General features: G+C 42.7%; 1 protein-coding gene across 2 annotated transcripts in view; it reads right to left on the reverse strand.

Moving 5' to 3' along the window:
- Nucleotides 1-21,203, reverse strand: part of ARB2A (ARB2 cotranscriptional regulator A) — a 282,286-nt gene that overhangs the window by 129,070 nt on the left and 132,013 nt on the right. For both annotated transcript variants that reach the window (XM_064437772.1, XM_064437773.1), the window contains one exon: nt 13,267-13,485. In XM_064437772.1, the coding sequence (XP_064293842.1) occupies nt 13,267-13,485 (219 nt within the window). The remainder of the gene's footprint in view (nt 1-13,266; nt 13,486-21,203) is intronic.

The following is a 21,203-nucleotide window of genomic DNA, read 5'->3' on the forward strand; positions in this document are numbered from 1 at the left end:
AATCGTTACTTAGTTTTAGAGCCTTGAACCTTATTGTGCTTTAATTCAAAATAATTCTACTCTTTCAAGTTCCTTTTGTTAAACTTTTCTGTATCACGATGCACACATATTGTCCATCTTACAGATTAGTCCTCCACCGTTTCTCGTCAAAGTGAGTTTGCTATAAACCATTACATCAGGATGAAGACAGACAACAGTCCCAACAAAAGCACCCCGTATATATTTGATAAATGCGAAGTCCCATTTCAGCGGTTCGCTGGGCTTTGCCATGCCACCCCATCGCCAAAGCCTCTCCCCAAAAAACATCCCGTTTGCTCATCAACGATGGCGTGAAGCCAATAAAATTTATCAGGAGATAGGGGCATTATCGATTGAGCACCTCCTCCTGCTTAATATCTCAAGTCTTTGTTCCGTGAGGTTTGTTTCCCCTTGCTCTTTGGGAGGGAAGAAATAACTTTGTGTGAGTGAGGGAGTGAGTGGCAAAAGCAAGATGTAGAGTGCATCTGTGGGTGAAGCCAGTGATGTGCTCATTAAGGTATATAATAATAAAGTTATTCAAGACTGTAAGGAAAAGAGTGTGAGGGAAGAACATAACCCCCTGTACTGGGTTTGCCTGGCAAGGTTTTGGCAGCGGGGGTGCCGCAGGGGTGGCTGCTGTCAGAAGCTGCCAGAAGCTTCCCCCACATCCGACAGAGCCAATGCCAGCTGGCTCCAAGGTGGACCCGCCGCTGGCCAAGGCTGGGCCCATCAGCGATGGTGGCAGCACCTCTGGGGTAACAGAGTTAAGAAGAGGCTAAAAAAGCTGTATAACAGGAGCTGAGAGAAAGAGGAGTGAGACTATGCGAGAGGAACAGCCCTGCAGCCACCAAGGTCAGTGGAGGAGGGGAGGAGGTGCTCCAGGCACCGGAGCAGAGATTCCCCCACAGCCCCTGATGAAGACCATGGTGAGGCAGGCTGTGCCTCTGCGGCCCGTGGAGGTCCACGGTGCAGATGTACACCTGGAGCAATGTCCCACGCTGGAGCAGGGGAAGGGCGTGAGGAGGAAGGAGCAGCAGAGATGGTGCGTGATGAGCTGGCTGCAACCCCCATTCCCCATCCCCTGCGCTGCTCGGGCATCAAGAGTGAAGATGAGCCTGGGAATAAGGGAGGGGTGGGGGGAAGATGTTTTAAGACTGTTTTTACTTCTCATTATCTTGCTCCATTGTCAATTAGCAATGAATTAAATTACTTTCCCCATGTCAAGTCTGTTCTGCCCATAATTCTAATTGCTGGGTGACGTCCCTGTCCTTATCTCAACACATAAGTCTTTTGTCGTATTTTCCCTCTCCTGTCCAGCTGAGGAGGGGTGTGATAGAGCACCTGATAGCCAGCCAAGGCCAACCCACCACGTCCCCACATTGCCGCAAAATGTCCCTGTGCTTGGTGGCAGGGAATGAAGTGTGGATAAATGGGAAAAGAGAAGCAGAGTGGCTTCATCCTGCACTGGAGAAGAAAGGGATTGTGCTGAAGAATGGTCTTGGGCAACTGGAGGATCTGTCCTTAATGGCAGCAACACAAAAGCTGTAACCCCAAGAGCGGTCTGGGCAAGTTGTCTCTGGTCCTGGGTGTCCTGTGGGAGCTGGTCAACCTTCAAGCTGATCAATCTTCAAGCTAACTGAGACTTTGGAAGAGCTCTGATAGCTCTTACAGATAACAACAGTTGAATACTGTTTAACAATCCGTGTTTAACATAATTTGCTATTTTGGTAGCTTACCTCTGTTAGTGCAAATGTTTCTATACTAACATATTTTAAATCTTAAATCTTGTTTAGTAATAAAGCTGACAATGAATGGTAGGAACTGATAGTTGCCAGGTACCAGATGAGCTGCAAAGCCCCCAAACTGCCGTCACACTCACCGTGCCCTATAGCCCAGTACCATGCCAGAATACCCAAAACCACCTCTCTACCAAGCCGCATGGATTAGTTTTGGCCGTGGCAACGCGGGTGTCTGCATGAGCAGACTCCTTCCAATGAACAGCACTCACAGACAACGGGACAGGAGTACCTTAAATAATTCATAGCGCTTTATGAACATGGGCACGGGTTTAAGAGGTGAAGAGAAAGTGGGGGCCTGTCCAAGGGCTTCAAGGCAACCTGTAGTTAATGCACTGGGCTGCAGCTGAGATATAGATTCAGGTCTCACTTTCAAATTATCAGTGTAGACAAAATCTTCTAAGAAGCAGTTGTGCACAGGCTTAATTAAACCACTGTTCACTAATGCTTTAATAAAGTTGCAGCCTTTTATATTCTGCCATGTCTACCCTCTTCTAAACACACATTTGGCAAATAATCAATTTGAATGTCACAGAGTGCTTTTTCTCCTCCCGAAACTCACAAACTGTTTTGTAGGAAAGACATGGACAGTACTCGTATCCTTCCCATTATTCAAAAATGGGCACGCTGATAACATCTGGAGGACATCTGTGAAAAAACTCCTACTGCTGTGCTGCTCTAGGGTCCTTGAGCAAATTTAAGCAGATAATCTGGCTTGGGGAATTTCTTGATCTCTGAAGAAATCATGAATGCTCTGCTCAACATGGCTGTGTTAAAAATGCCAAGAAACACCATGCCTGCCTGGAGGGGCTTGTATCTTTCAAGGTGCATTTCTGTGGCAGAACTTGTCCAAGACCACTTGGTACTAACCATGCTAACAGCTAGGTAGGCTTCCCAATCTCAGTCACCTGAGCCTGCTCGTTGTAAATGGATGGCCAACCACAACCTCGGTAGTACCAAAAATTCTGAGGCAGGGAAATTTGCCTCTCTTCACAATGTCCACAAACCCTATCCAAAACTTCAGTACTTCTTTGAGGGCTGAGGTGGAACTTAGTAATGCAGAACCACTGAAGCACGTCAGCCGGAGAGCGGCTCTGCAGGTCATCTGGTCCAACACCTTGCTCTACGCAGCGTCAGCCAGGACTGGTCCCAAGTTTGTGGCTGACACTTTCAAACAAAAGCAAAAAGGATGAGCTCTGTAGTTCCAGTGTCACAGAAGTGTAAAAACATACGTTGTGCAAGTTCCCCAAACCTTGAACCATGTGCATTTGAGACAGAGTGGCTTTGAACACACTCCGGAGCAGTTCTGCAGATGGCTACCACTGCAGACATTAAATAATATACAATATTTCCACCTCACAACCTTCTCCAACTTTTCTATGCTCTGTGGACCCCCAGCACAACTGAGGCAGTGGTCACCTTTTGCAACTGCAGTCTGTCTTTGCTGAGTCCAGCAGACACGAATTTTGCCTGGTCACTTTATCTTTGAGTAGAAATAGGTGTTACTTGATAGTGTTGTTAGAAATCCGTGTCGTGGTTATTTACCACAACTGCAAACAGAATAACAACAGTGTATGAACTTCCACTCCTGCGACGATACTGCCTGGTGCCCATCGGGATAAAAATCCATTTAAATATCAGCCAAAGTCTACCAGTCCGCTGGGGTAGTTCAAAACAGAATGGGAAAGCAAACGGTAAAAGGACATAATGAACAAAAGCTGACAGCAGCAGAAAGGTATTTAAGACAAGCGGACTCCATCATCAAATCAGATGCTGTTACTGTAAGATCTATCACAGCAATAACTCATTTGCCCACTTAAGGCAAAGCAGTCAGAGCCTTAACCAGCACGCAGCGTCTGAAAGCTTGACATAACTCAATGAGGAGGATTTCATACATGGCCAAGGTCTTCACTGGTAGGGGATTTAAAAATAAGCAACAGCCATTAAACATAAGCCTACCCTTTTTTGGCAACCAGTGCAAAGGACAGATGATGAATAACATCATCCTGTCATCAAATGTGTTTGTTCATTTTTCAGACAACAGGAGAAGCGGAGTACCCAGAGGCTCCGAGAGGTGCACTGCAAGGTGGAATGTGTCTTATCAAAAGATAAGACCACAAAGCTAATTGCAGAACCCAGAAATCTTTCAAAACTACTTACGCAGCCTAAGCTTTGCTAAATTTCTTCATTACTTGATTTGCTAACTCCAAAAGAATTCCTCAGCAAACCAGATCCCTAAAAGAAATAAATATCTGTCTTCTTCAGGTCTACATGCGATTAAGGCTTCTCTTTTCTCAGGTTAAGAACAGAGTGGCTGTGACACAATTAAGTGATAATGTCAATTGCCCACTTTTCTAGGATATAGGCTGAACTTGCAAGATCCATGAAATCAGATTATTCAGTTACACAGCAGGTGGAAAAGATAGCAGCTAGGAATGAAAAACCATCCTGGAATGAAATAGTCCGAAAGAACAAACACAGTTGCAGATGCTTACGACGGAGCAGGTGTATGGTCTGAATTAACTCCATTTTAAATTTCTCGCTGTACTATATGACTGGATGTCCTGATTAAACCTTTGCTTCTGGTAAAAAGAAAACCTTCCAGTTTGATGTACCCTATGCCTGCACACTCCACGTCAGAGCCCACCCCCTGCAGAGCCTGCAGGGCGCTGAACACACACGAACACGTGCAGGTTTTGTGTGCTTTAGCGCAGGCAGTGCCTGTGTGCGCACACACGCACGTGCACTCGCGTGTGCGTGTAAGGGGGGCACGCAACCCCCACGTAATTCACGCTGCATTATAGGTACAACGACTGACTCCAATTTAAGGGATACTAGGCAGTGCGTAAGTTTTAAAGTAAGTCTTCTGGGACAGAGCAACCCTTCCACTCACTCCCTAATTCAATAAAGAGATGACAAACCCAGATGCAATATTTTTGCTGTTTTTTTGCAGATGTGTAGAGGCTTAGCAGCCAGGAGAAGTATTGTATTAAAGCACCAAAAAATTGACACTTGGCTGGATGCACAGCAAATTATTTCAGCACATTCAGATGTTGAACTAAGGATCACTCCCGCTATACGATCTGCCTGCGTGACCCCCATGTGCAACCCCGATCATCACTCGCGCAGCTTGCCAGTAAGAGAAGCACGATCACGTTTGTTAAATGTTACTAACCCAGGGACATCCCCTCCTTCCCCAAGAACCTATTCAATATAGTTCTGGTATGTTTCTCACTCTATGCTTTTGCTAGAAGTACCAAACTAGAAGCTCCCGAACTCTTGCTTAATAGCCCAGAAAAACTTAAGGCTCTTCAACGGACAGAACTCTTGGTAACTCTATACGAAACTCGGTCTTACTTTATTCAGTGGTTTCTCTCTAAGCAGTGCCATCTATTGGGAAAACTAACTAAAATTCAAGTATTACTTCATAATAAAGAAAATATACCTCACTGTGTATTGACAAATTTACTCTTTCCAAGTATGGATCAAAAAATACAGAGAAAGAGAACGAGAATCAACTCATTCTGTGGAACAGTGCGGCTGAACAGCATGCATCCCATTCAGGGGAGAAAGCCTGCTACTGACACCACCAACCACAAAAGACAAAAAGCATTTTTGATCAATTTAGCATCCTCTTTTAGCCAGGGACAGAAGGATAAAACAAGGCTTTAGCTGAGAGAGCGTGAGGAAAGTTTCTCAAAATTTAGATGAGTTCATGGCTGGAGATACTGCAAAACAGACCACCTTAGGAAAGACCTCTGTCTGGACACTATGAAAATGAAGTTAACGGCTCTGAGGTTGGTAAAGGGTAGTTCTCAGGGCGTGCTGATGGGCCACGGAGTTCACCAAGGCACAGCAAGAATGGAGGTCACGACTGTTCTCCTCAGAGCTCACAATAAGGCATATTTCTTTGCCTGTATGAGGATGACAGTGAGCTGATTAGAAAGATAAACCTTGTTCTCAAGAGGCAAATCATTCAAAATAACATCGCACAGTAAGTGAATTCACAAAAGGTAAGGATTTTAGTTAGTAAAATCCCTAACTCGTAAAGATTTTCAAATGTAATGAGGGAAAGGGCTGTAATAATGAAATTTCAGTGTCAGCCACCTATGAATTGCAGGGTAGGAACTGACATTTTTTTTCTGGGCAGTTTATTCCACTTCCCTCCATGCCACTGTTTCCTCCACTACTTCTAGCCCCTTTGGCAGCCACCACTGCTGCAGGCAGCCAAGCAAACTAGAGAGGAACTTCCAGATTTATCTTAATCCCAGCTAGATTTTTTTTTTTCAATATTTTTTCCTGGATTTTCACTTTGTTTTCTGTAGCAGATGAGGCGAAAACAACATCCTTGAACGGGCTGTGCATCCTGTGCCCCGTTCCCTGTCCACTGACATTCATTTCCTAGGACTCCGCAAATGTTGTTTTCATGACCTCTGTGCATAGTGGTACAGTCCTCCTATCCCCCTGCCCAAAGCCTCAGGTATTCCCAGAGGAGTGGAGCGGGGTGGTACGTCCCCACAGAAAAGGGTTGTTTTGCAACAGCACCATTCACCTTAAGATGACTGTATGTACTTTCCTCAGAAACTAATTCTCATCTCTCACCGTATCAATGCTCTTACGGCTGATGGCTCCCCAAGAAAAAAAAACCATGTTTCGCAAAGAGGTGTATGTTGCCACTTGAGCCCCTGCTAAATTTTTTCCGCCAGTTTTCCCAAACACACTGAAATCTAGCATCAAAATGTGCAACTGCATGCTGTAGGTTAGAGGATACTATCCTTGTTTTGGATATCAGCTAAAAGGATATTATCCTTTGATTCTGTAAGATAAATGATAAAGGATACTTGCAGAGAGCAATCTGTACTGGCAGGAGGATGGACCAGATGACCTGCGAGGGCTTTTCACTCCTTAACTGCAACCTCTCTACAATCAAAGACAGGCAGTATCCGACTACAAGAAGTTTGAATAATTTTGTTCACCTTTGCCTTCAACAAGTAGGTCTGCTTTCTGCTGAGCTAGTTTTCTTCACCATTAGCTCGCTAACTGGCCAGGTTTACCAAGCCTGAATCCAATCTGAAAGGAAGGAAGACTCATCTGACCTGTGAGAGACGGTCTTTTTTAGCACAACGGGAGCACCGCACAGCTCGTGGTGGGAGGAGAGACGCAAGCTGGTTCTTTCTTTTGGAAACTCACACGGCTTGCCTCACGTTTTAGGAGCCGGGTCTAACAATGCACATTTTGTCAGCATCATGTAATGAACGTTTGAAAGACACCAAAGCTAGATGGCCCTGATTTATTCCTTTTCTTTGATTAAACCATACTTGTGAAATGCGGAACAAAGAGCGGGTATGGCAGAAAGAAGAGCCGGCGGTGCTCTTGAAGAGATGCAAAACCTTCCTTCAGTGATTATCTGCACCTCTGATTTCTCACTTGCTCAAGGAAAAGAAGACAAATATAACTTTTCCATACTCGCACACGGAAAACGCACCATAAGAAGTCTTTAAAATCTCAGGATTTTAAAAAATACCTAATTTAACTGCACAAGCTAAATAGCCTATGCATAAATTATTGAATACTGCTATAGTTTAAACACTACATAATTTAGCTATCTAATGTACGATGCCTGTTCATTGTAGTGTCTGTAGAATGAAATATGACATACAAATATTTTCCCTTTCATACAGGAATTACTGTAGGAACCTAAAGCTTATCAGACCCTTTAGGAATGAGGCGGGGGCCTAACCGTAGGTGCTCCGTGCCATTTTAGGTGCTTTGGAGTCCTCTGCTTGGCACCCAGCTGCTAGGCCAGGTCTCTGCTGGTGTAGGTCCTACGAGACACTGGCCAGACCTCTCCACAGCACCCTGAACACCGCTACACATTTATGTACCAGCACCTCAATTGCAGCCGTGTTTAACTGGCACATGGGGCAAGAACAATAAAGCCGTGGTAGTTTCTGAGCAGTTCTCATGAGTTTTCCATTGCCTGCATGATTTTGCTGTTGCTTACAAGCGAAAGGGATTCCACAGGAACAGAGGGAAGAAACGGGCTTTGAAAGGTAAATATTGACAAAATAAAACCATGTGTAATTTCAGATGTATAGGTAAAGTAACTCTGGAAGTTGTAAGAGGGGTGAAAAAAAAAGGTATTGCAATATAAACGTTGGACTGAGAGTTTGGAGGTTTGGGTCCTGCTGCCCAGGTCTGCCACAGGCTTTCTCTGTGCTGGAGCATGTCCCTCAGCCCTTGGGAGCTGTCTGCCTAGTGCTTGTGTCGTGGTTTAACCCAGCCGGAGCTCAGCCCCCGCAGCCGCTCGCTCCCTGCCCCCGGTGGGATGCAGGAGAGAATCGGAAGGGTGAATGTGAGAAAACTCATCAGTTGAGACAGCTTAATAGGTAAAAAGCCACGCACAAAAGCAAAGCAAACCAAGGAATCCATTCCCTCCTTCCCCCGGGCAGGCGGGTGCTCCGCCATCCCCAGGAGAGCAGGGCTCCATCACGGCCAACGGTGACTGGGGAAGGCAAACGCCACCAGTCCCAGTGTCCCCCCTTCCTCCTTCTCCCCCAGCTCTATGTGCTGGGTGTGACGTCATACGGTGTGGGACATCCCTGGGGTCAGCTGGGGTCACTGTCCCGGCCGTGTCCCCTCCCAGCCCCTCCTGCCCCCCCCCCAGCCCCTCGCTGGTGGGGTGGGGTGAGGGGCAGGAAAGGCCTCGGCTCTGTGCAAGCCCTGCTCAGCAACAAGAACACCCCTGTATCATCAGCACTGCTTCCAGCACTAATCCAAAACACAGCCCCGTACTAGCTACCGTGGAGAAAATTAACTCTACCCCAGACAAAACCAGGACAGCGTGTCATTTTGTCTCTTCTGGTGGAATAAAGGGCTTATTAGCTTGGTCTCAGTAGCACGCTAATGCAGTCACGCAGGCTCTGGACGAGAGCAGGGGCGCATCTCGCCAAGTCACAGGGTAGGCAGAGGGAGCCGCATCTGCCCAGGGACGGCCACGGGGCCGGACCCGCGCAGCTGGCGGGACCGCAGCTACGCCGGGAAACGGCTCCGTCTCTGACGTGAAATAAATCCGCTGCGCCGAAAGGTCGCCCTGCACAAGCGGACGCTCTGCGGCGACCTTCAGTCAGGCGAAGCCTCGTGTCAGCCGTGCCGAACAATGAGCAGGAACGGCACAACTGTGCTTGCACGCTTGCCAGGATTTCCTGCCCACCAGCAGTCGCTGCGTACTTAGCCGTATATTAATAAACCTGCCTTTTACCACTTTCTCCTAAATACTGGCACAAATTATCCTGATGCATCCATTTTTAGTAAAACAAATTAATTAGTTGTACATGATCTTTTTCTATTTAATCTCTTGCAGAAAATGGGAAAACATTATTTATGAAAAGTATGTTGCATCCAAAATTAATTTAATTTCACTGATATGCTGTTAGTATAAATAGCGCTGTTATAGAATGTGCTATAGTAAAAATAATATTTGCAGTAAGAATTAAAGCAGCTAAGCTCGGTGGAAAAAAACCAGACAAAATTCCCAGGATACAGGCCTAGGAAAGGCTTATCCCTTTTGCCTGGAAAATCTGACCCCATCACTTGGTCTGATAAAAGGTAATACTTCTTCCTACTTCCTCCTTCGCTGCCTCTTTGATATCCTTCGACTATTGTGGCAACAACATTATTGCAAATTACTATTATTATAAAATTACACGATTTATACTTTTTTCTTTAATACCATTTCAGAATCCATTCAGTATACTTGTTTAAGTGGTGAATGCTATTTATAAGGGAATAAATACTGATTTACATTTCTAAGTGTCTTTTAACATAGAGACAACACTGTCAGTGTGAAAATCTGTAGGGAGTGGGAGATGGCTTGGAGGGTGGAGGGAGTAATCATGTCACATTTAAGCCTGTATGATCTGTTTCCATAGAAAAAGGTTAGAGATCAACAAATTCTCAGTTTAGTTCAGTAATAAATGAAGGTTGGCTAGGGTCTTAAGTTTCTGGGGGGAAGCATTAGCCAATACGTACAGCAGCAGCCTCTGGTGGTCTAAGAAAAAATGGTAGTATCTATAAGTAAGGATAGAAATATGTTTTTTAAAAGGATGTATGTACATATTTAACTATTTGACTCAATCCTCCATTCAACACATTAAAAAACAGATGCTTTTAAAATGATCTGCTAGCAATATGCTTGTTAAAATCTGAACAGTAAGAGTATTAAAATTCATATGCATTCATTAGCATGTTATATAAAAGTAAAATGCTTTTGTTTAGTGTTTCCATAAAGTATTATAGTCAATGCTGATTTCCAAAAAGTTTTTTTCCTTGGTTTGCGTCGTCAAGAATGAAACCAAATTTATAAGATTGTTACTGAATTGATGACATTTTCTGTCTTCACTCGTGAATTCAGTTGGCAGATGTTTTCAAGAACAAAAAAATTCTGTCTTATTACAAAACATATTAAGCAGGTTTTTCTGCCATAATGTTTGACATGATGTTTATTGCCCAGACCAAATGAGTCCCTTTAACAAGCTGTAATGTATGCCAGAAAGTACATTATTTCATAGTTAAGGAAACTTCCAGCATGAAACAATAAGTACTTTGATCTTTCAAGCACTATGCTTAATGCACTACACACTCCCATAGTCGTTTCCATTTATACTCATTTTGTACAAAAATACAGTGCAATTTGAGAATTTGTATTTTAAGACTCTGCATTTACATGCTCTTGAGTATCCTTGCTATTTGTTTTATTCTACAAAAATAAATAAAATACTTAAAGAAATTTACCACGGAACAGTTCAATTTTTCCAGTTCTTGGAAAATCTAACTGCACGAGTGGGAGCGTCACCCAGACAGCTTTAATTTGTTCAACTGGCATTTCCTCATCGGATCACAACAGATCTCAGTGACCCTATGAGAGCGTAAGTGGGGATCTTTATTCCTACTGCTTAACAGTCTGAAACAAATTCTCCAGCGTATTTGACACAAACAGATTTTCCTTCAATGTCAGATGCAGCTGGTGCCTTCTTGTGAGGATATTTTTCATCTAGTCTCTCTGTACCAGTTTGTCCTGCTTGGCAAAGATGATGTAAGGCTTTCTCAGGTTTTTCAAAATTATTTGATGAGATCATTACGAAGCGTATACCGCCCTTAAGTATTTCTGTATGTTTTATTTCTAGAGCCCGGTGGGTCAAATGTATGCTATACTAACGGTAAGTAAAGGCCGTATCTAAACCACCCTTTGAGATTACCCCAGACCAGCTCCAACACCGCACCCCAGCAGCCTGTGGTTGCCGTAAGCCTGGCAGCAAGTCCCAGGGCGCAAACGAACGGCGATTCCTGTAATCCTGCAGACCCGAGCACGGGAGGCAAGAAGTACAATGAGAAGAGGCAAAAAATGCAATGCGAAGAGGCAAGAAATGCCACGCAAAGATGGCATGGTACCATTTTATTTGCGTCATGTGATGCCTGGACAGATCAACAGCCGTGTCTGTGGCCAGGAAGGTGGAGCAGAGCACGCTGTGTTCACAGCTCCCCTTCCAGCACCAAAGTTTTTACAGACTTAGCAGTTCTGCCCAACAGAGTAAATGGCATCCTATTGGCGTTCCAGGTTTGTTGGACCACCAATAGGCAAGTAAATTGCAGTAATTTAAAATACACTAAAGCAGCGACATGTTTCATTCTGTTTCCAAAAAAAAAAAAAAAAATTCTCTGTATTAAGAGCCTATTAAAGAAAAAAAACCCAAAGAATTCTTTCAGAATAAAACACCAACCACATCAGAAAGCTCGATTTCAGTTAATTGACCCAGGAGAGGAAACCGCCACCCACACTTTCACTGAAACCTATGCGACTTCCTTCCCTGGTTTGAAGAAATTAAAATAAAGGGAATGTCAACAGTCACACTGCGGCACGGATCCGCGCAAAGAAGAAAATGGGATGAAGTCACGCATTTTATGTTTCGGGGGTCAAACCTCCTGAAGCCAAATTTCATGCCTCATCAAGCGAAAGAGCCACAAGAAGGTGGAACTGCTAAAAAGGTATCAAAGAAGGGTTCTCTTTCAACGAGGGGACACCGGACCAGTGTGCTGACTGAACGCCTTTCCGGACAATACAGCAGCACCGTCCACTGGCTTCTGATGGACCTTGGGACAAGCCTGGTCGCCCCCCTTTGGGAGCAAGGTCTGGCTGGTGGGCAGAATGGCATCCCTCATAAAAAGCAGTGGATAGGAAAAACAGTGCCCTGTTGGTGACTTTGAATATGTATATGCATCCTTTTGTTTCCCATACTCAGCAGCAAGGTATTTCTCAAAAGACACAGCAGAATTTATGGTATTAGTGATAAACTCACAACCAGGTTACAAACCCTTTTAACTGGCCAGTGCAGCTGTATTTCTCCTACCAACACTGTTATACTAAACCACAATTAATAGGAACTTGTTAAAATTTAAGATGATTCTAACATCCTTTTTGCTGGGTTTTTCTCTTCTTCACACCAGAAAGGCATATACATTTTTACTGTTTTAACTACACTGTGGTGTTCTTGACATGTTTTACTGTTGAATGAAAACGCTAACTTTCATAATAAAGGCTTTGGAAATTGCGTGACTCAGTCTCGAATGTATAATGCATAGTATGTATATGAAGCAGAATGTGTCAAAGTGCAAATAATATTGTTTGTGCCCCCTGCAGAATTAGAAATCCTCGGGTAGCACTGTTATAACGATCCCATGCTGGTAGCATTACAAAGTGCAAAGGTTCACTGAGTAAGAAAAGAGCAAGGGACAGAGTTTCCTCATTACACCATTCTCGAACTATTCTAGCTTAAATATTTATTAAGATATTAATAACTCTCCTCCTTTATCTGCCTTCAGAAGTTCAGCTGAAACACAATGGATGGCTGCTCATACGAAAACAATACATTATAGGGTAAATCTGCTACCACACAAGAAGAACACCAGTATTTTCCACAATACATTATTAATTCAGCAGGTAATATGTTAAAAAACTACCAGGCTATAACTACTGCCGCCCCAGTATAAGACAATATAACACAATAAATGCACGCATGACACGTGAAGCTAATATGTTGCCTAAGCTGCACTAGAAAGTGTTTCCTATGTACCCCTCCATTTATAAAATAATTTCTACAAAGTCTTCCTTAAATCATTCTCTTTCTTGATAGCACCAGTGAGTTCCTCTGGGGTTTATTTGAAGTTCCCCTTTGAAATTAGAAAGGAATGTTTTGTAACTCTTCCAAAACTTCACATTCAATAAGTGACAAAAAATATCAATAGAATAAAGAGCCAGGAACTCCGTATGAACTCCTGAACGCCATCGCGGCAACGCGTTTGTTGTAGAAAAAGCACGCTGTTTATTAGCCAGTATGGGCAGAAAACATATCTATACACCATTACAGGAGGGGAAACAAAACCAAAAGAAACTTACTCTGATATACATCTGCATAGTTTCTTTTTCTTTTTGCGGATTTCGATACTTTTCGTAGAAGTCACGTCGCTTCTTTGTTTCCTTCTGGATTTTATCTTTTCTTTCCCTCTTTTCTGCAGGTTCATCTGAGCTATCAGAAGACAGCTGTACTTGGGCTTTTGTCTTCTCCACTTCAATATAGTTCTCATTGGGATTCAGTACTATTACTCCATAGCCTTCCTGTTTTAGAAGAGACACACACACAAAAAGAGGAAATATGAAAAGGCAGATTTAATGCTTGGAAATGCTTTGCATGTACTTTAACTCTCTTAAAAACTTTTATATTTATTTCAGCAAGTTCACACAACATCATTTATAGAAGGGCGTTTTAAGAATATTCTATTTGTTTCATTTCTGTCATTAAAGGGATATTGATGTGCGAATATGTGTCTGTGTGTGCACTTAGGCTCATACACATCCTTCAGCGTCAGAAAAGTTGCCTGTTTTACCTTTAAAATAATTTAATATGTTGTTTTATTCATAAGCACTTTATACAACTTTTTCAGAGAACAGTACGAGAACTAAAAGCAAAATATTATTTTAAGAACTCTACATAATGATGAATAAAAAGCTTTATGCCCACCCAATAAAAACCTTTAAAATGAAAAGGATGGAGGGGTTGGTTTCATATATATATATATAAACACAAATATATTAAAGAAAGCATGTGAAAATTATTCACCTCAGTTTAAAATAGTAAAACCTTTTGTCTAGCTGACAACAAGCAAACCATGCAGAAGCCAACAGCGGCAGTAACAATGAATCAATACCAAAACTGATTCAGTGCTGTTGCTTACAAGTCAACTCTTTTACTGTGGGGATGACTTTTAAGTACCTCTTTAAATCTGCTCTAAAACTTCACTGGGATTACGTCCTGTATTCAACAAACCCAGAGAAAATTCGTGACCTGCAGGATGCTTTTGAGCATACCAGCTGCATTTTTTGTGCCTCAGAAAATGAGCCGGTTGAAAAATACATGAATTTATGAATGAGAAATAAATCTTGAATAAATCAGCCAATCATTTTATTATGATTTTTAAATGATGGCAAATCACACAAGAATTGTAATATTCGTGGAAGATATAATCGCAAACGCAGGGAGAAAAGAGAAGCACGTGCATTTAACAGATGAGTCCTTAAAGTTACCATGGGTTCCCAGTCGAAATCAAGCCGTCCTTTAAAAGTAAATTTTAATAAAGACTTACTTTTTGGAAACGTCTATATTAATTATCTCACTGAACAGCTTTATTCCAGCTTTTCACTCGGTGCTTCGTTTTGCACTTGGGCTGGGCACGAGGATCAAAGAGGTCCCCATACCTAGCTGGCCAGAGCAAACCAAGCCCACACCAACAAAAGATACTTTATTTGGGCTCGCTTTATTCTAATCTGTAGAGCCATTCACAAACCTTGTAGCGCATTGTGGCCACTGTCAGGTAGACAGATTGTCACTCGGTGATTTTCTACAGTTGGACACACTCGACTAGTTATCAAAATCGCATCTGAAGGGAGTTCCTACCCCTCGTCCTTGTGCCCTTCTCAAACGTCTGCCGTAGCTTCTCCTCCCACCAAAAACCAAGTTAAAGGGCACGGTTGCACTCTGCTAAACAGGGTGAAATAGAGGCATTCAGGACACTGTCTCTGGCGTAAGGGACATAGTCAAAAAAGGTCACCACAGGCCAAAGAGAAAATTGCCTCCTCGCTAGACGCGTCGCCCTGAGTAAGTGGTCTCCTGTCATGCCGCCCCCCTGCCCTCCCCGCTGAGCGAACCGAACTGGGATAAACGCAAACAAACAGGCAAATAAATAAATAAGCAAAGGGGGGAAGGACCAAGGAAAGCGGGAGATTAAAGAAGACAACAGTCTAAAACCGACCCGCGCCACTGCCGGCCGTATTGACACACAGCAGCGTACGATTGACACGTAACGTTGCCAGCTCGGAAAATCCAAAGCCCAGAATCCATCGCAGGGGAGAATATCACCAGCAAACATCCCCGAAACACACGCCTCAGACGAAAGGATGGTTTCCGAGCTCGCCAGTGGCACAGTAGGACTGAGTTTTCGCCGTACTTGGCAGGGTGGTGGTTTTGGGTCTCTCTGTGCTGTTCATCTTCTTGACCCGCTCATTTTGAGCAGAGGCGTTCTGCGTATTGATTAGTTTTACTTTCTGTACAATGCCGAATGCAAAATTCATGTGTTTTTTACGGGCCTACAAGTGTTGCAGGGATTTGAAACTCTGCGTCCGCTTTAAGCTGACCACAAAACAGACACATAAATCATCAAAGAAGTAGAATTTGTCTAAGTTATTGATTATGTAACTGAAAATTACATGACTCATTTGTCCAGTTTTATGAGGACACAATGTCAATTTTTCACATAGACATCAACAGATGAAATATGATTCCATTTTTAAACTCACTATTTCATAAATCAATTAAAGGATTTTTATCAATTACACTTTAAGCAGTGTAACACATCTCCCGTAACATTTTAAAAAAATTTCTCCCAGAAAGCAGGCCCTTCCTGTCAGTACAATTACAATAATTAAGTAATAACTGAGATAGGTTTTCCCCTAATTGAAGAAAAAAAATAATCTTTTAATTCGTAAGACTTTATCTTAGGAAAGTAATCTCTTTGCAGATTGTTTTGCTTACATGACATAGTGTATTTCCTTTTCCCGTGTAATTCTGCATCCTAAATTGCAAGATGTAAACAATGGCACCAGAAACAAGATTTGAGAGTAACATGTATAAAGCAACATGGGAAAACAAAATGACTGGTAAACTGTACCCAATTACAGCCTCCCTCACTCAGCCTTAGCCCAAGCACCTTCTGCTGGAAAGGAGTACCCAGCTCTATCTATGTAAACGATGTGGCTTTTAAGTTTAATTAATTTAAAAAAATCTATTTCATGTGGGCATAGCTGCACCATTAAAGTTCAGTGCAATCAGAAAATTAAAAAAAAATAAATGTGGAACTCCTCACTGATGCAGCGGGGTTGGGCAAAGTGCAAGTCAATGCAAAACTGATGTCACAAGACCACTAATACATAAAAGAAGGACTTTAGCAGACTTTAATAATAGGCAAGATACAGTGTCTTTGGAGTGACTGTTAAGAAAAGACAAAATCACACTCATAAAAAAGATTCTTTTAAAAGGAAAGTTGTGTTCAGAAGCATATACCTCACTATGTCATTAAAAATATCAATTTCAGCTATGATGAGCTTACAGCATTATTAAAACGTAGTGACCTACGAAGTCAGTAAGTACCATCATCCAGGACAGTTTTTAAAGCTTGCCACCGTCAGTAAAACTTCAGGTACGTTTTCAGCCTACGTAATAGTGGGGGAGTCTTCTCCTGTGTGTCCAGTGCACACAGAAAGAGGAGCCACTCCCGAAAGCGCAGAGTTTTCTCACGGCAAAAATCTAAACTTTGGGACGACCCCCCCCCCCCCCCGCCCCCCGATCTTCAGCTGGCTGAAACAGGCCAAGCCCCGTGCTCTGCCACACATCTGAGAGAATGCAGATGTGGCACAGAAGCCGAGGTCCGCCTGCATCCCCCGTTAGCGTGTCTGTGATGAGACGCAACGATCAGGGCAGACACTGATAAACACAAGTCCCAGCCTCTAACCTGCGAGTTCAGTGGATACAGTCACAGTTTCACCCGATGAACAGCTATTTCCCCAAATAACGTTTCGCAGTAAGTACAATGCGACCCACACTAACTACCAGCATCCTCCAGGTAAGTGCTTCCGGAGGCAGAGGCTGTGCGCGAACTCCACCTCCAGGCTCATAAACACACGCACAATTAATACTTATGATTGAGGCAGCAAATGGTGACGAAAGGAGAAGCAGGCTGACAAAGTCAGGTGTCGGAAAGAATCATGAATCTCGGTTACAGTACCTTCGCTACAAAGCCAGAACAACGTAGAAGGGCCTTTTCCACCGCAATACACCAGCCAGAAATGGAGCGGGCACTTTCTGCCCCTCACTGGAAGTTCAAGCGAGATGTTCAGAAGGGAAGGAACACCAAAATTATTGCCTCTGACAGCGCGAGTAAGGTTGAAAAAAAGAACCCCAAAGTACCTGAGGTAAACTCCAAGTCTTTCGAAATCTCTCCTGCCTGGCCACATGAATAATGAGCTGAAAGCATTCGGCTCTGCATATTAATCCACCAAGATGGGACACCATATGTGACCAGAGAGGTCAGGGCTGGAGAGGAATCTTTTGACCTATGTAACTATCTTTTTGGGCTGTGAGCGAGGGTCTGAAAGAGATCATTTTCCTAAGCTTTACCAACCCGAATTCTCAAGTTCAGGTTTCTGTTTGGATCATTGGCAACTAGACCAGAGTTAGTTCCCGGGGTGGGGGGGGGGGGGCGATGCAACTCAAAGTGCTCAGCTCTTAAACCTGCCCGTGGTTGAAACGGACACTGCGCTGTCCATTCATCTTTCTGAAAGATGTATGTTCTGCTCGTTTCCCATCTTTTCCACGAGGAGGGTACATCTATGTCACCGTTGCGACATCGTAGGTGCAACAGTGGGATGAGGTCATGACAACCAATCAGAAGTCACTAGTGAAGCGTTAAAGTAAACATAGCTGTTGGAGATGCAGCTCAGCTTGAAAAATGCCCCCTCCATTATTTGAGCAATTTTCTCAAGACGTGACCTGAGACTGAAACGCCTGAAATGTCAGTTGACTCCGCTTTCTGTTTCCACCCCATGTACATTTTGGCAACGGCGCCCTGCTAATACTTTGCGATATTTCCATCCCAGCTACACCTCGGCTGCCTGAATTCCAGCACTGTGTCCAAGTGTGTAAAAATGCCGTGTTACTGCCAAACACACATTGTCCCACTAAGTTCCCAACTTAAAATAGCTCATCAAGTTAGGCAGGAAAAGAAAACATGCCACAAAAAGTTTTTAGAGGACCACCTGTTGTCTATTATTTTTACATAGCACTTACTCATAAATCATAACACAGGGTAATTAATCAAGCTGTCAAAGAGAAGGTCAAAGGTTATGTGGGGGAGTCAGAAGGTCATGCATGGGCTGATAGAGGTCAGGGTCACACCGCATTCCTCATTATCAAGTTGGGATGAGAGACGGCCCAAGCAAACAAAAGTGAAAGCAGATGGAGAAGTGAGTGGATAAAAAAAAGGAGAAAATTTCACAAACAAAAAGAAAAGTGAAAGAAGAATGTCAGTTGCCTTCAAACAAGGAGGAGAATAGAGCAGAAATACATTGAGATGTTCTCAAAAGGTCTCACACAATACAAAGAAACTACAGTTTGATTATTTAAATACACTTAATATAACTTTCCGTCCGATCTTTTTGCAAATATTAAGCGACGCTGCAAAACCGGCACGGTAGTTTTGGTTCCATTTCACATCTGAAGTCAATACTTTCAAGGTGAATTAGACAAAAGGAACCTATTACCGTGATGAATGCTGATGGATATATAAAATTGCTTCTATATGCTGAAGTTTATTCCTGTTTATGGCTACAACCAATAGACGTTCAATAAAAAAGTTATAACCTGTTTGAATGATGTATTAAGAACTATACTTTCATATACACAAATCCTCAAAAACACAAAGCATCATAAAAGTCCCTCTGGATGACACAACAGTTATAAAATATTCTATCATTACACTGACCTGAATTAGATGCAGAATACTGTGCAAAATTAGCTGTCACCCTTTCCTCAAAATCTTTGTTAATCTCATTTTGAATGTTTGCAGCTTTATCAACACATGCATCAATGTCAGCTCCTTGGTTACTGAACCGCTGTACTTGGAAGAAGATATAATTAAAATGTTTTGGCACAGAAAAGGTGAAATTGTATCTTCCCCTGTTCCCTGAGGAGTCTGTAAAACATGTAGGATATATTGACAAACACACACCCTTGTCTAGAGCCCTGACATCCCAGGTCACCCAACTGCTATTTATTTCAAAACATTCACTTTACACTTAGCCAAACTGTCACCTGCTGTGTTACTAACTTTTAATGGATATTAGAGCTATAAAAACAATAAACCCTTCATTTCCTTTCTGTTACTGCCTTCTAATTCCTCACTGCATTAGGTCCCTATCTATTTGCATGCGGAACGGTATTCACCTTATTTCACCATATATCGTATCTTTACGCTGGAAAGTATAAAACATGCCATCAGTATGCTTTACTTCGATATCCGGCAATTCGGTGCTAGCACAGCGATACTAAACAAATCACCGTTCAAGGCTAAAAAAAAAACCCCACCAGATAAGCTGTTACCAGATTTTGAGTTTACTGCTGAAAAGTTTTGAGAAGAATTAATGTTTTACATCTATCTATAATTAGCAACCCGAATATGTCTATGAGCAAGATCTGCAAACCTGTTTTATGGTGTTTGTTCCCAAGGCCAAAACCGAATAAACACATCCATGAATTATAAGCATTTTGCTCCCTCAGTTGTGTACTGTATTGATGGGGAACTTCTGTGCCTTTACAGGCACTGATTTCACTAGGATTTTCAGCAGAAAACTATTTCTCACGGCAAGTGAAATACAAGAAACTATGCTGTTGCATTAACTTAATTCTGTGAATTAACAGAGAAGAACTATGTTCACGCTGAAATACATTGTTTAATAAACCTCAGCCCCAGCACCTCTCCTTGACGTGAGATTCGGGCAATCTGGAGAAATCACTGGAGCCTGAATGGAAGTGAACCCAGCCCAGCCACGCAGGCGGGATGCAGGACTGCAAATAATCCGTCCACAACAGCCGCCCAGGCTGCTGCAACAGTGTCTGCTCTTCTTCACGAAGTGCACACAGCCTTGGGGTCCATCCAGCCTGTGAAGGAAGCCGTCACCCCCACGGCCTGGCATCTTTTAGTGATAGGAACCCTTTCTGTAACAAAAATCTGTACTCTGAAAGTTGCTCTGCCCCCCCCTTAAGAAGATATTTTACTTTCCTTTCGAACAAAAATTTCAGATGCTTCACAGGGGTACAAGATCTCAAAAAAGAACCTCATGGATATTTCACTCTTTCCCTAAGATTTTAACTGAAAAGTTATTCAGGTTTATATAGAGCTTAACTTTTTGAAACAACAGTAAATCAAATAATCTCCATAAAACCCGCACAAGTAACAAGTAATTATTGGCTCTAATTTATTGATAGGGAAACCAAGGAGAATAGCAGTTACTCTCTGAAAGTTACACTCCACTGAGGTGCAAAGACGAAGCTGCCTTGTGGGATTTTTTCTTTCTACGGTGTTTCTAAGCATCCCATTAGCTGAGAGTGAAAGTTCTCAACTGCAAAGGCTTTTTCCAATCCACTTTGCCTCTTCCCTGAGAGTGTCACAGTATGTCTTAATTGTTCTGATGTGTACTTCATAATGAATATACCCCCAAATAGGCTTTAAGTATGTATTTTTTTATGTTGCACACCATGAAAAAGTAAGTAAATTTATTCTAAAATACACCTCATTTCCTTCCCTTTTGTAATAGCATAAAATCTTTTTGCAAACATTTTCTCTTTCTGAACAGTTCTGTAGATAGTTCGATGGGCTCAGAGGTTCGTCTGGATTTGTAACATCTTTAGCTTGCAGACAGGCAACCCGAGTTGCCAAGTTCCTCTACTTTACCTTTCGTCTCCAAGAATTTATATGTATTAAACCATTACAGAAAAAGATTAAACGTCAATCTCTTGGAAGGTCTGCGTTTCAGTGTTCCGTTCTGTACCGTAAAGGGAAAATACATCATGCACATAAGTGTTTTCTGTAAAATCTTGAAGTTATCCAAGTCTTGAAAGACAACTCCCATTTAGTGTTGAGCATTGTTTGTGACTGCAGCCTAAAACCCTTCTATCTCAGTGACAGAAAATTCAGTTGGTTTCAGTATGTGCATGTATTCAGCCGCTT

Source organism: Phalacrocorax carbo, chromosome Z (genome assembly GCF_963921805.1).
Source record: "Phalacrocorax carbo chromosome Z, bPhaCar2.1, whole genome shotgun sequence".
NCBI classification, from domain to species: Eukaryota; Metazoa; Chordata; class Aves; order Suliformes; family Phalacrocoracidae; genus Phalacrocorax; species Phalacrocorax carbo.